Source organism: Cygnus olor, chromosome 4, assembly GCF_009769625.2.
Source record: "Cygnus olor isolate bCygOlo1 chromosome 4, bCygOlo1.pri.v2, whole genome shotgun sequence".
In the NCBI taxonomy this organism is placed as follows: Eukaryota; Metazoa; Chordata; class Aves; order Anseriformes; family Anatidae; genus Cygnus; species Cygnus olor.
In genome coordinates, this window is record NC_049172.1 from 7,403,701 (window position 1) to 7,418,281 (window position 14,581).

A 14,581-nucleotide genomic window follows, 5' to 3' on the forward strand; every position below is an offset into this window, starting at 1 on the left:
ACCAAAAGTAAAGACCCTATTCCCAGTTTCGAATTTGATTCAATTAGCACTTCTTTTATAACGGGGACCCCAAACAGTTCCCCTTTTGCCCCAATTACCTGTACCTTCTCCGTTGATATTTTACACCCCTGAGGCAGAACTTGGACCGTAGATTTTTCAGCACCTGTATCTATGAGAAACTCCACCTCCTCTCGCTGGGGACCTACTTTTAATTTCATTAAAGGCTCAGTCTTTTTCTGGGTCCCCGGCAAATAGAGCCCCTGACGCCCCTAATCTTCCTTAAATATCCTTTCATCTTCCATCCTCTGTCGGCATTCCCTTTTCATGTGACCCTTTTTATTACAATAAAAACAGGTCACATCCCTCGGCCTTCGGTCAACTGGTCTGTCTTCTCCCACCGGCCTCCGATGACCCACTCCAGACCCCTTTTTATACTCAATTCTCTTCTGTCCTTCCCTGACCGCTGCCACCATCATTCGCACCTGCTTTCTCTCCTTCTCATCTTCCCTTCTAATAAACACCTTCTGCGCTTCTCTTAATTCATCCAAACCCCGATCCTGCCAATCTTCTATCTTCTCTAATTTCTTCCTAATATCCATCCAGGATTTCGCTACGAATTGAGTTTTTAGCAGGGCCTCTCCCACAGGAGTCCCCGGATCCACCCCTGAATATAGCTGCAGGCTTTTACGCAGCCTCTCTAGCCATTCCGTCAGGGTTTCATCCTTTTTTTTGTTGTTCGCTAAAGGCCTTGTTGATGTTCTGACCTCTCGGGACTGATTCCCTAATTCCTTGTATAATGATAGTTCTTAAATCTTGCATATGACCGCAGTGTACGGGGTCCTGATTATTCCAATTAGGTCTCTGCAGTGGCCATTTAATATCTGCAGCTGGACCTTGCTGGTGCTGTTGATCCCAGATTCGCATCCCCGCTCTCCTAATCATTCCCCTCTCTTCCGAGGTAAATAAAATCCCCAATATAGATTGCACCTCCTCCCAAGTATACACGTTGGGCCCCAGGAATTGATCCACTCATACTGCCACCCCAAGGGGGTCTTCCAATAAATTCCCCATTTCTTTTTTAAAATCGCGGACATCCCCGGAATTAATGGGGACTGCCACATATCCCATTTCAGGTTGCGGGCCTCCCATAGATATTTCTCTCAACGGATAAAGCCCCCCCACACTCTCAGATTTTTATCTTCTAGTTCGGCTTCTAGTTACTGGTCCCTGGATGATTGGATCAACATCACTGTCCGACTCCCCTGAGGACTGTGAGTTAGAGGGCCCTGGAGAGGCTGTGGGCAGGATATAGGGAGGTGGTGATGTCGGGACCTCCAATTCCCGGTTCTTTTTCTTACGTTTTTCCTCCCCTCCTTTTTCTTTTAAAGGGTACAGATTAACTCGATTCCCCAAGCCAATCCAAAAGCTCGCATATTCGCCCTCCTCTAAACAAAAAGGTTCCTTTGTGTTTACATAAACGTTTAAGGCTTGGCAAACCCAGTCTTCAAACGATCCAAATATGGGCCAATAAAGATGGTCACCTCAAATTTGCTTACCTCCCCAAACTTCAACACAATAATGAATCATTTTTACTTTATTCTTTCCCCGCCTAGAAGGGGAATCACTCCAATTCTTAATCATTAACCCCAGCGGGCTTTCTGGGGGAATAGGGGGCAACCTAACACTAGGCATTCCCCCACCCATGGAACCAGAAGGCTTACTCTTCTTCTGTCCCATCTTCCGGAGCACCTTCACACACACACACAGCCGCTTCCTCCTTGTCGTGGCCCAGTCCCTCGCGGGATGTGGGAACCGCACTACTGAGGGGTCCGCACTCACTTCATCCGCAATTGGACATCTCACACAGACGCACTCCAGGATCACCAACCCCAACCAAATGGATCACGGGCCTATACTTACCCACCCCGTGGGTCTTTGTTTGGCCTTCGTGCACAAAGATTACCTAGGGGTTTTGCCGGCTTTATTTGCTTGCTGCCCGAATTTAGGGTTCGTCGGTAAAGGTTTCGAATGGGAATAATCCCGGCGAAGGCCGCCGAAATCGGCGGGGCGCCCCCTTCGATGGGTTTCCCAATCAAATTGCCTTTATCCGAGTCACAGCACCAAATTTGTTATAAATTACTCTTTAGTCAGAAAGAATTTGTATTAAGTCAATTAGTTTATTGAGTAAGCGATCAGCAAGCAAAACAGCGCTGGGCGGCTGGGGAGCCCATGCTCCTCCAAACGGCGCGCAACTTCCCCCTTTCGCAGTCCCCTTCTATCATCAGGCTCTTCCGGGGTTAAGTGGCTTTCTTCTACGCGGCTGCGTCAATTGTTGCTAGGGGGTCGTCTCTGTCCCTCTGGTGGTCGCACAGATGAAGGCAGTAGCAGTAGTCTTCCTCATTTCTCTCTCTCCCTCATTTGGTTGTGTTAGTCCTCAAGACAGGGAAGTAGGTTATCGGTTTAGCAATCTACTATTTATACAATGTTCTCTCAGCCATGTATCCGAGACATCCTTTTTCTGGGGGATGTCTCAGCATTTCAACCACTGCTTGGGCAACTTCTTTTGTTCCCTTCTTAATGTAGCAAAATAATGAACAAACATTCTTATTGTCAATCACATTAAGGAGTTATTTTTAAAGTCACGCAAGAAACAACCGCAAATGAAACCAAATATGACAGCAAACATCCAACACGAACAGTTAAAGGTCAGCAGCGTACTGTAGTGACCACATACAGTTTATTTGTGACTTTAACATAACCGTAGTAAACCTGAAACCGGGGGGAGGAGGGAGGCGCGACAGGGACTCCCCTCAGCTACGTCACGGCCCCCTGTTGCCCGCCGGGATTTGAAGGCGCGGCGAGGGGCGACGGCGTGCGCATGCGCGGGGGAGGCAGCCGCTCCTTCCCCCGCCCCTCCCTCTATGGACGTCGCGCGTGGGGCGGCTCGCGGGTACGTTAACCCCCCCCCCCCCTCACGCGCCGCGTCCGTTGCCCCATGGAGGGGGCTCGGGGCCCCTCGGGGGAGGGAGGGGAGGAAGATGGCGGCCGGCAGCACACTGCGAGTGGGGCTCCCTTCTCTTCCCCTCGGGCACCCACGGCTTGGCCCTTCGGGCCTTGTAGTGCCCCATTAAGGAAACTGATGTTAGCCGAAGCTCTGTCGGTTTTCTGGTGTGTGTTTCATGGCTGTGCGGTTGTTAGCTATGGAGGTGCGGTGTTTGCCAGCCAAGCAGGTGTATTTGGGAAATTGCACAGCTCTTGAGCACCAGGGAGGTACTGAAGTAATGTATGAAAGAACAGCAGCCGATAGTGGAAAGAATAGGGTTATCATTTTAGTTAATTTGGATGCAGAGCATTTTGCTGAGTAACACTTCATTTTATTCCTACCTTTCTAGTGTTGTGTCTGCTGGCAGTGGTCGGTGTCATTGATTGGTCAGTGGTTTTGGTTTTCAGAAGAAATAAAAAATAATTTTGAAGGGGTACAGCTTGTTCACAACACGTTTTTTCGTTGTTGTTTTACCCAAATAGCTTCTATCTTGTACAGTTTCCTAAAGTGCTGCTGTGGTTACCATGCAAGATACTTCTTCGTTTTTTTTGTTGCTTTGTATATTTGAGAATAGTTTGTGATGCATAGCAGTACAGCTATTGTGTTTTTTTTTACTCTTGTATTCAATCCAGTATGATTCCCTACTTGTGTGTGGTTGTGTGTTCACAGTTTTTCATTAGAAACTGCTGAATAGCTGCTGATAATACACAGAATTCTAGATGCATTCAGAATACAGGTCACTATCTCTAAGTCTTTTATATATTAGCACTTGCAAAGACACTAATCTTACTTTAAACAAAAAAGGCCCATCTCTTATTTATGCTTTACTCAGGTTTGTGGTAGGTGTAGAGTGATATTTGTCCTGATTGAACTTCTTGGTAATAAATCTAATATCTACTTTTCTATTTCTTACAGAATTGGTGAAAGAAAATCTTGCTTTTTATGAAATACCCATCACGTTTTAAGATACAAGTTAGTAAACCCAACCAATAGCTAATGTCATCAGAAACTCCAGCAGAAAGTCCAGAGGTGCCAACAGAAAACACCATGCCCCCTGACATTTCTGTTGTGGAAGGAAAGGTGAAGTCTAGTGACGGTCAAACAGACAGACAGGTGGAAGGCTCAGATGAGGTAGAATGTCCCGAGTCCCTGTCCAAGAGGCAAAGGAAGAAACTATTGAAGCAGAAACAGTGGGAAGAACAGAAGGATCTACGTAGGTATGGTTCACAAAGTGTCTTTCCTAGGATTGTGTGTAGTAGTGACTTCTAACAGTAACAGTGCATCAGCAGAATCTGTGTGTAGATTGCTTGAGCAAATCAAGGCAGTTGAACCAGTTTTCTCCCACACTAGGTTTAAAGCAGTAGTCACAGGCTGCTCCATCTGAGTATGAAGAAGCTTTAAAGGTAAGCATCCTCCCTTCATACTAGAGGTGTTCCTCAGCTTGAAGACGATACCAGGAGGGATTCAAACTTGCATATTATTGGCTTGTAGGAAGGGAGAAATGACATGTGGGCTGTCCCCCGTTCCTTGTTGCTGTCAGACCTGGAGAATCTTGCAAAACAATATATTTTTTCCATAAGTTATGTTGACTAACAATCTGTTAAAAAGTTTTTGGAAGATGGTGGGCTTCGGTGTTGCTTTGTTGTTGAGATAAAACATACCTGCAAGTGGGCTTATCATGGTGTATCCTTGTCCTGCTGACAACAAAAGTGTTCCTTGCTGAGGTAGCAGCTGTTAAGAGAGACCTTAAAGTTGTCTGAAATCTACCAACTGCCTGCTCCACTGGGAGAATAGGGTGGGAAGAAACAATTGCTTTGGAAGTCTTCTGACAAATTCTGCTTAGTGAAACAGGAGGTAAATTGTCCTGCACATTTTTATTGAAATTTTGTGCATATTTTTGGTTGTTTCTGTTAGGAGACTTAGTTCGGAGCACCATTAAATCCACGAGACTGTTGATTTCACTTGGATTTGTCACAGATGTAGGTGACATACCTATCTCTGTAGGTATATCCAGAACATCACAAGCAAAGCTGGGGTACGTGTTTCATTACACTGTTAGCAAAACACAAATGCAAACAACAGAGAGAAGTTTAAACAACCACAGTTATGGGCCATCCACCTTGATTACAGAAGTATGTGTTCATGTGCGTAATGTGTACCTCAGGAGATTTGGCTGTACTTTTTAAAGATTAATTTGTTTGTTTGTTTAGGCAGAAACGAAAAGAAAAACGCCAGAAGAGAAAATTAGAACGTCAGTCAAAATTAGACTCCAATAATGAAGGGAGTGGCAGAAAGCGTATGCGAAGGGAAGTTGTTCCCAGTACGCTTCGCCTCATTGTGGACTGCAGCTTCGATGACTTAATGGTGCTCAAGGTAAAAGAAATATACCTACCAAATGCAAATGTTGACGGGTTCTCCAGTGATAGTGTTGATGCAGTAGCAGAGGATAGTTAACATATTTCAGATTGTGATGACTTCTAGACTTGCTCACATCAGTTGCTGAATTTTTCAGGGTTTTAATTATACCTTTTTTGTAAGATGGCTAAAGATTTTGTTCACCTTCATGGAGATGTGGTAAGTTAGCTTGGTTCCAAAAACAGGAGTACAGGAACAATTTGTGCAGTGTGTTCAGCCTGATGATACATGCAGTTCTACCTCAAAATGGTTTTGCTAGAGGGGCTGCAAATGCCACAAATACTGTTTTGAAAGGGACCTGAGGCTCCCAGCAGTGTTAGCAAGGATCCACTGAATTCAGAATTTTTAGCATGAGTCTGCTGAGCTTTTTCTCCCAGTTACACCATAGGCAGTTGGGACAGGACAATACAATTCAGCCCATGTCTGAAATTTTAGAGTGGATAAAAGAGTGTGTGAGATGTTCGCAGGATAGGTGAAAATGAGAGAGATCAGCATGATACGCAGCCGCTGGTCAAGATGCTTGGCCTGCCGTTTTGTCATCAAACACCTTTACCTCTACAAGGAACACGTTAATCTGCAGCCTCCTGTAATAGGGCAGTGTTGGAGGCAGATCCCTCTCCTCCCATATTGCTGCTGCCAGGGACCTCCCCACCCTGCAAGAGTACTTGAATTCAGGGTTTTGCAAAGCCTGTCTTGCCTCTTGTTGACTGTAGGGTGGAGCATGTCCAGCACCAACTGAGTGTTGTTGCAGAGTGGTGAATCTACTTGATTCCTCAGATGAATTCTGAGTTGTGTTTTAATACATAATTAAACCTCGGTGATTTTTATGTTTTGTTTTTTTCATTTCATCAAACTATGCAAATCAAGCACATGCATGGCGGTGTCTAAATATACTTTTGTACAAGATGCATGTTTCCATGTCAGCATAATCCCTTTGACAAGGGCTCTTTTGTCTCATAGGGTCTGATGTCCACTCTCTTTCCATAGTCACTTTAGCCAGTTAAAAGCCTCCTTTTTCTCTCTTTAGCTTCTGACTGGCTCATGGTAAAGCATTTTGTGGTGGTCTATCTGAAGGACTATGTAAAAACAAATTGTGTTGTGTACAGGATGTTAAGAAGCTTCACAAGCAAATTCAGAGATGTTACGCAGAAAACCGCAAAGCGTTCCATCCTGTGCAGGTATGTTTAACCAAGCTGGGAACTGGCTGTATTGCTACGTACAAAGTTTAAGAGGGCAGCTGTGCCGCAAGTGGGGGGAAAAAAATGAAGCTGCCTTTATTTAGTAAGAAAATTACTTCTGTTGTACCTGATTAATTTTCAGCCCACGTGTTACAAAAATTCACATTTGTAAAAGTATGTGCATGTCAGTGACATTCTCATGCTATGAAAACACAGTTGATAGTCAATTTTTGTCTGACAGATACAGAAGGGAAAAAAAGTGACTGCATGTATTTGTCTTTAAAATTGTCCCCAACTGTCTGAGCATGGTCTTAGTACCACTTTTAGCTAAATAGTAAGTAAGAGTTTTAGCTAATACTTAAGGGTAGAAAAAAAGTTTTGTACAGAGTGGAAAAACATTGGCATATTAACATTTCAGTACTATGTACCTTTTCGTTGTTCTTTTCTAAGTTTTACTTGACGAGCCATGGCGGACAGCTGAAGAGCAACATGAATGAAAACGACAAAGGATGGGTGAACTGGAAGGTGAATAATTGACTATTTCTGTTAAGAAAGGAAAAAGAAATCTTCGTTGTAATTGTTAGCTAGGTTGTTTGTTGTGAAGGATCTGTGTGGTTGTTTTTTCTTTTTTTTTTTTCTGTGGCATCAGAGCAATATATTAAAAAAATCTAGTGTGGCTCTTTGTGTTCTAAAATAATGGAATAAACCAAGCAGTGCTAGTCTTGAATCTAGATTTGGTTTTTGCTTTAAAAACTCCACATATACAGTCTTCACGTGTTCTTATTGAACAGATACCATTCTCTGATAGAGTAGGCAAGCCTACTTTATTTATGCATTTTAGACAGTCATCTGTCTTGACAGTGCTCTGTGTTTTTATTGGGAAAATACCACGTCAAATCATGATGTGACTCTCCTGCTGGCACCTTGCTATTATATTGCCTTTCAACATTGAAGTGTTCTTTAGAGAAGTAGTTTTACTCAGTGTCAAGCTCATGCTGGTTTTCCTTCTGACTCCCTGTTAAATAAGCACTCCAACAAGTCAAAATAAGAATGATTTGCATCAATGAAAAATAGTTCTACTTTCAGCAGGTTTTATGTGAGAACTGCTGTGCAAAAGCATAACATATGCCTCTCCTACCAAACAAATAATGTTAACTTAGCATTTACTTCTGGTCTTGCCTTTTAGAAAGGTAGACTTGAAAATGATTGGGATCCCTTAGGGGACATACTGTAAGATCTGAAGGGAATCACAGGAACTTAAGGTTTTACAAAGTTCTTTTGGGTTTTCAGAAAGGTTCCTGATGATTTTTACAAGCTGGTACATTAGGGAGCTATAGTTGAGGCTGTGGATTATTTATGCAGAACTCAGTCTGCGCTGTGCAATGTACTTATACATGAATGAGAGGCATAGAATGACTGTATACTCTCTTATTTTTCCTGCTTCTGTCTTGAGTCTGTAATCTTGCCCAGCAATTCATCAGTTGAATGTAACTTCTTTTAACTATTCCTTTTTCTTTTTTTTTTTTTTTTTAGGATATTCAAATTAGAACAGAGCATTACAGTGAGCTAATAAAGAAAGAAGACCTAGTATATCTTACCTCAGATTCCCCAGATGTTCTCAGCGAGCTTGATGAGAAGAAAGCATATGTGATTGGGGGACTGGTGGATCACAATCACCACAAGGTAAACTGTGGGTATGGTTCTTTAGAGCTCTTTTATTGGCATAAATGCTGTGCGTATATAAACTAACAAAAATAAATAATAAGGCAACTTCTTCAAAAAGATTTAATTCAAAAAATGTTTAAGGAAAACAGGAAAAAAAAACTTGTGGTGGTAGCAGTGGCTTGTGTTCCAGAGTACAGACATGCTGAGACTTTTGGGGATTTTATCTTCTAGTTTTAAATATAGGAATGGAATTAATAACACTGCTCAGCTTACTGAGGGCCATATTTTCAGACAGAAGGGTTTGGTTTCTGTTCATGCATTGTGTGTGTGCTTGTATGTGCACATGCCCAAAAACAGATGAAGAACAGCACTTGAATCTTGAATGTCCTTTTTTAATGAGTTTGCTTGTCAGGAGAGTTTGGCTATGTGATGCACATGCCTCAGGGATCTGGTTCCATACCTGCACGTGGGATCGTGCTGTGTGGACCTGGAATGTCATGGAGAATGCAGCTGGGAAATTAAAGCACTGCTACTGCTTTTCTTCAGGGACACTCCTATGTAATTTCTGGTGATGTTTGATACTTCAATGTAATGCTAAAAAAAGGGATGAATCTTAAGCCTTACCAAATGACACTTCAGCAGTTAGTCCACAGTTAAAGGCTAGGAGGGAGCTAAAGCATATCCTTTATATATTTATTGTGGTATAAACTGTTTACTCACTTTTCAGTGTTTTTTTCCCTATATTGGGTACAGAATTTGCTGGTTTTAAAAAAGAAAATTCTTTTTCCTTTATTCTTCCTCTCAAAAAATACCCAGTTACTGTAACCTGAGTAATTTTTTATTTAAGCTCAGACTTGCCTTTAAAACAGGCTATGGCTGACATGTTCTAGAGCTGCATGACCAGATTTTATTTACAGTCCTTCTGACCATACATCACAGTGTGACGTATTCAGGGTAGGAAGGTTTTCAAAGGTAGCCCTTGAAGCAGGTACGATCTTACCTGGATGTGTTTCTGTTTCTAAGTATCTTGTAAAGTAATAGCATGGCAGTGTTGGCGAGACTCTTGCAAGAAAATGATAATTGTAGTAATCTGTATGTACTGATTCAAAATTGTGATTCTCAGTCCAGTTGCTTTGGTGTCTTTCCTGCAGGGAATTACTTACAGAAAAGCTGTAGAGCAGGGAATTGGTCACGCACAGCTTCCCCTTGGAAACTTTGTGAAGATGAACAGTCGGAAAGTGTTAGCAGTCAATCATGGTAAGTTTTAAATCACAGGATAATTATATTATTATAGAATATACCTGCCGTATTAAGAATTTAAACCCTCAAAATGTGCACTATAATGCAGATACCTAATTCTTTATTGTGCTGATATTTTTTTGAATCTAATTACCTTTGGGAATCAGTAATTGCCCTAACCGCTAAATATTTTGGTTACTGTGAAATATTAAGTGTAGCTAAGGAAGTTCCCTATCCACTTAGAAGTGCACCTCTTATTCTGTTAACTTGTCCCATAATTAGTATTGGCATTCTTATCATCCCAGCCTTGTTTCTAGACTTAATGTGTAAGTGAGTAAAATGTTGGAAACCATCCCATGGATTGCATCCCCTCGGGGTTTGAGTGTATGTGATGTTTTTTTTTTTTTTCCCTCTTCTGACAGCTTTGCTCAGCAGTAGCTGCTTAGGTAGGTGGAGACTGATCTATGGAATAAGCAGTGCTCCATCTGCTGAGCTTTCCTAACTGCGTTTTTAGCAGGTTTCCTGGTTCGGATTGAAGTATACAATGATGTTTAATCAAGTCTTGACACATGTACCCCCTTTAGTTCTTCTGTCTATTATTAAATTATCTTTTTGTCATTAAACAGGGAATTATACAGGGGAAATGGGGTCATCTCAGAACTTTGTGGGAACTACTTGTAAAAGTCATTTTTTTCCTCTTTGTGTTCTTTTATTTTGCCTTGCTTTGTTGCAAGTTTCTTTTATTATTTAACATGTTGCTTGATGATAACTTCAATTTCTTGAAAGGCCACTGATTGATTAGATGTGCGTTGGCATGATACATGAAACTACAGATTATTTAAACATAGAGGAAAATACACCTTATAGCTTCCTTTTACTTGTATGTCCCCAGAATTAAAAGATACAAGGGATTGGATAATTTATATGTTTCTAAAACATGATATTTAAATGTTCTTTATATGGACCAGCAGGGCTTTGTGTTACTCATCAGAAGTTATGATAGCTGTAGAGTTTTACTGGAGTACTAGATTTTTCCTGAAATAATCTTATACTGACCTCTAGTGTCAATGTTTTTGGAGGTTGTCTCCTACAGGTTTGAGCGTTGGGTATAGATTGGATTGCTGACATTGAGGCTTTCATTTATATGCTTTACGGTCTTGCACATGTTTCCTGTGCCAGATTTTTAGGCACCTGATTTCACTGCAGTTTAGTTGCTGAGATCTCATATTATGTGAGATAGCCCTTCTAAAGCATTCAAATCAGTGCTTTTTGTTTTTGTTTTCTCAGTTATTTGCACTGAGATTTTTGTATTTTCCTGCGAACATGACTACCTCATTGCTTTGTGTAACGTATAATTGCACATGGTTTCTGTTTTATTTCGACTTCTGGATGCACTCCACTCTTGGTGCAGAAGCTGAAGCTGGAAGAGCACAGAATGGAGCTTGCCAGATGAGACTTTGGGACCTGCCTGCTCAGTATAGAAATACTTCTAATAGGTGTGAATTTGGAAAATCCTGCGGAAGAAGAAATTCATTATTAACTGCCTTGTTAGTCTCTGAAGCTCTTTAATTAAATGGGGCCCTCTAGTGGTGGGAGATTGACAGCATCGTTAGCAGTGGAATCCACTTACTGCTTCTTATTTTTTGATTTTTTTTAACCTTTCTTGGGATCACGTCTCCATATACCTCCACAGGCAGTTCAGTGCCTGCCTTGCCATGTTATAATGGCACAAGGAATGCATACGTGTGTGAAATGTGCTAGAAAACTGACAAACTGTGAGATGAAACTTTCCAACTTGATCTGGAATGTTAAAACTTGGAAGATGTGAAATCAGGGCAAAACACAACTGCCAGTGTAGCTGAGAGAATTTGTTTTAATCTTCAGCTTTCTATCCCAAGCCTAATACTTCGTAGTGTCCGTTACCGGACCATTATTGTTCCATCCCAGTCTGCAGTGATGTCTGTTAACTGTTTGCACTGCCTGTTCCTGTCCTTGCTTCATATTTTAGTTGCTGTTGCAGCCCCATATCAAAGCCCCTGTTGTTCTGTTGAAGCCACTCTCTTTCCATCAGTTCTGTTTTTGCTATGCAGGTAAAGGAAGTTCCTATGCAAAGAAGATAAACTTGCTCCTTGTACTCTTCTTGTTTCTTAAGCAACTGTTTTTGCCACAGATGCTTTCTGCAGTAACTTAGAATGATGTTAATACAGTCCTTTGAGATATCTTCACAGTAGTTCTAAGGTGAATAACCCGCTTAATAAAATGGCCAGCTCTTCAATATCAGTGTCACAGAGTCTTGTAAACTGTGGATCCTGGCTGGCTGTCCAGTAAGCCTGGATCCAGGAAACCTCTCGTAAATGTGACACTTCTCTGTAACTTGACTCTCAGTGAGTATGAGAGCTGTGCAGCTCCTCCCTTTCTGAATGCTTGCCTAACTCTGTTTTTTTTCTCCCCTCTGTAATTCCTTTGGTCCTTTCTAGTATTCTGTCACTTGGCATTGAGAACACTTGAACTGGGTGCATTCTCTGAAGTCAGCATTCTCCAGTGGTGTTAATGCTATTCCTGTAGCCTTGAGCCCGAGGAACGACCCTTATGCCCCAGATTTGTCATCCATGTCTGGTTTACTTACCAGCCATAGGGCCGCCTTCCGCCTTCCCTGCTACTGCAGAGCCCCAACCTACATTTTTTTGGGTAGCCTGGGATTTTTCTAAATAACCAAATGCATGTAAACCTCTGTAAAAATGAATTTGGGGGTGTGTTCCTATCAGCAGTTCAGTTACCTACATGTAAAAGAGCTGATGGTCTTTCTTGACGTTGCAGTGTTTGAAATCATCCTTGCATACCTGGAGAAGAGAGACTGGAAGGAGGCCTTTTTCAGCGTCTTGCCACAGCGGAAAGGCGCTGTTCCTCTGGGAGAAGCCAACGATTCATCCACACATGCTCTGTCTGAAAAAGAAGGTGAAGACAATGACTCCGACAGCAACTAGCCTTCAGAGTGAGAAGATGGGAAAGATGAGACATGCAGTTCACGGGATGACGCTGGGACGTGAAGTAGTTAAGCTCTGAAGATCATCTGCTGCCCTTGCAATACTGAATTGTCTCAATGCTCAGTAGTTGGCTTAGAGCTGTTCCTGGACAGAAAGGGTAAAGACACGTGCAGTTCTTACCCTGAAACTTCCATATTAAGAGCTTTTAAAAAAATAAATGAATGGCAAATGCAGAATTTATTTCGTTTCCCAAGGAAGCTTATTTTATTTATTTTCATTTTACGGTTTGTTTGTTTGTTTTTTTTATACTTACAAAGTTGGGTGTATTACCCAAAAGAACAAGTAGTTACTATTTTAATGTGTGTACTCTTCTCCATATCAATTCTAAGGTTTCTTAAAAGCAGTGCATGACAAATATTCCTGTGACCTCAAAACCTGTACCACTAGTGCCTGTTGCAAAGTGTGCATGAATGTTAAAAAAAAAAAAAGTTCTAATTTTCCTGAGCATCTCAACAGATGGTAACAAGCAACTGAGCTGCCTTTGTCTGCCGGGCCGCTCTCACTTATACATCTGCATCTAGTTAGTTGGGGTCAGAAGATGAAACACAAGTTGGGGGTTAAGCCAGTGGTTAATGCTTCAGTTTGAGTGGGATGGATGTCTGCACAAGTGCAAATCATGCACCTTGCTTGGTACCTGGTGTGTGATGAGTTGAGGTGATGCAATCACTTTTGATGATTTATTGATCACCTTAGCAAAATTTAACCTGCAGTGTCAGAATATACCAGGAGTCAGGAACTCCTAGTTACAAGTCCTTGCTCTTCAGCTTCAGTATACCTGTTCTGTCCCATGATCATGTATTAACTGGAGTGTCTGTCAAATACTTTTTCTTTAAAAAAAATAAAAAGTCATAGTTTGTCTTAACTGTAATCCAATTTATTTTTATCTGATTTAAGAGCTTTTGCAAAGTGCTGAAATGGATGTCTTGGAGGTGTGGCTTCACTTCTCACCTGTGAGCCTGCCCCATCCCTTCTGTAGGGCTAGCCAGGTAGCGGCAGGGGGCGTGTTGGATCGTCAACAAGTGCAGCCTCAGGTAGGTTGGCTGAACAGCTTAAAAACGTCATAACTGTCTGAGCTGGAATCAGGGGGGTGATACAAATATGGCTTAGTTTGTATCTGTTTTTATTCCTTCCTCTGTTATTACTGCTTGCAAATTGAGAGTAAAAGTGGGGTCCCTACACTGCCTCTGTGGTCTGTAAAGGGTTGGCATTAAACTGGTCTTGAATTTCTATACATGGTATACTTCTCCCTATACTTCTTAAATTACCAAATAAAGGTCTCTTCTGTTAAAAGCATGGATTGTAGTTTTTCCCTCAAATAGTTTTTTTATTGTTGTTTTGTTTTGTTAGGCTACACAAAAATGTGATTTCTTTTGTTCCAGAAACTAGATCAGCTTTTTCATGCAAGCGCTTCTGGTTTTATTTCTGTAACAGAAAGTGCAGTGTAAGTATACCCACCACGTATTGTTACATGTAAATGTGTGTCTCACATAAATGTCACACATAAATGTGTGAAGTGGTGAATTACAAGGAGGTACATCTTTACAGCTAAGGTGCTGCATGTTAATGGTGCACAGCACCTATTAAACCTGATCTAAGACTCTTCAGTCTCTCAAAGGTTTTCTTAAGGCTATTTAATGTGAGTGCCTCATTTTAGTAGACAAAAAGGGGACTTTGGAGACATTCTGAAAGAGTCCAGAGGCATTTTTATGGAATTCTGCTGACAAAGCATTTTTGTTCTGTGAATGAATTGTGTTGCAGCTTAAAACACAGCCTGTCTTGCATATGCAGCAGCAAAGTTAGGTAAACACACATGCATGTGTGTTTTTAAATAAATTTATTTTTAAATAAAACTGTTGCAAATTTGAAGCTTACCTACCTATGGAAAAATTTGGAACGTAGTCTTGTCTTTGCTTTAATCTGCAGGATGTATGAATGATCGTAAGACTGAGTGATGACTGCCTGAGGGGTTACCAAGGATTTGGAGGGAATAAGTACCT

At 41.6% G+C, this 14,581-nt stretch overlaps 1 protein-coding gene across 4 annotated transcripts; it reads left to right on the plus strand.

Annotated features, from left to right (window-relative positions):
- The first annotated feature begins 2,838 nt into the window (after positions 1–2,838).
- TRMT10A (tRNA methyltransferase 10A) lies at positions 2,839–13,442 on the plus strand. Of its 4 annotated transcripts, none has more exons than XM_040556045.1 (8): positions 2,839–2,950; positions 3,959–4,260; positions 5,254–5,416; positions 6,565–6,636; positions 7,087–7,161; positions 8,170–8,319; positions 9,453–9,558; positions 12,358–13,442. In XM_040556045.1, exons 2-8 carry the CDS (start codon positions 4,040–4,042, stop codon positions 12,522–12,524), a joined length of 954 nt encoding a protein of 317 aa, XP_040411979.1. In that variant the 5' UTR covers positions 2,839–2,950; positions 3,959–4,039; the 3' UTR covers positions 12,525–13,442. The 4 variants fall into 4 exon arrangements, with proteins under 4 accessions (XP_040411979.1, XP_040411982.1, XP_040411980.1 ...); XM_040556048.1 differs by lacking the exon at positions 2,839–2,950 and adding an exon at positions 3,055–3,270 and having other exon boundaries at positions 5,254–5,418; positions 6,492–6,636; XM_040556046.1 differs by lacking the exon at positions 2,839–2,950 and adding an exon at positions 3,063–3,270.
- Positions 13,443–14,581: the final 1,139 nt, after the last annotated feature.

Coding starts and splice junctions, on each gene's coding strand:
- TRMT10A (XM_040556048.1), top strand. CDS start 4,040: ATGTCATCAGAAACTCCAGCAGAAAGTCCAGAGGTGCCAACAGAAAAC. Junction 7,162..8,169: donor AAGGATGGGTGAACTGGAAG/GTGAATAATTGA, acceptor TTTTTTTTTTAG/GATATTCAAATTAGAACAGA. Junction 8,320..9,452: donor TGGATCACAATCACCACAAG/GTAAACTGTGGG, acceptor TCTTTCCTGCAG/GGAATTACTTACAGAAAAGC.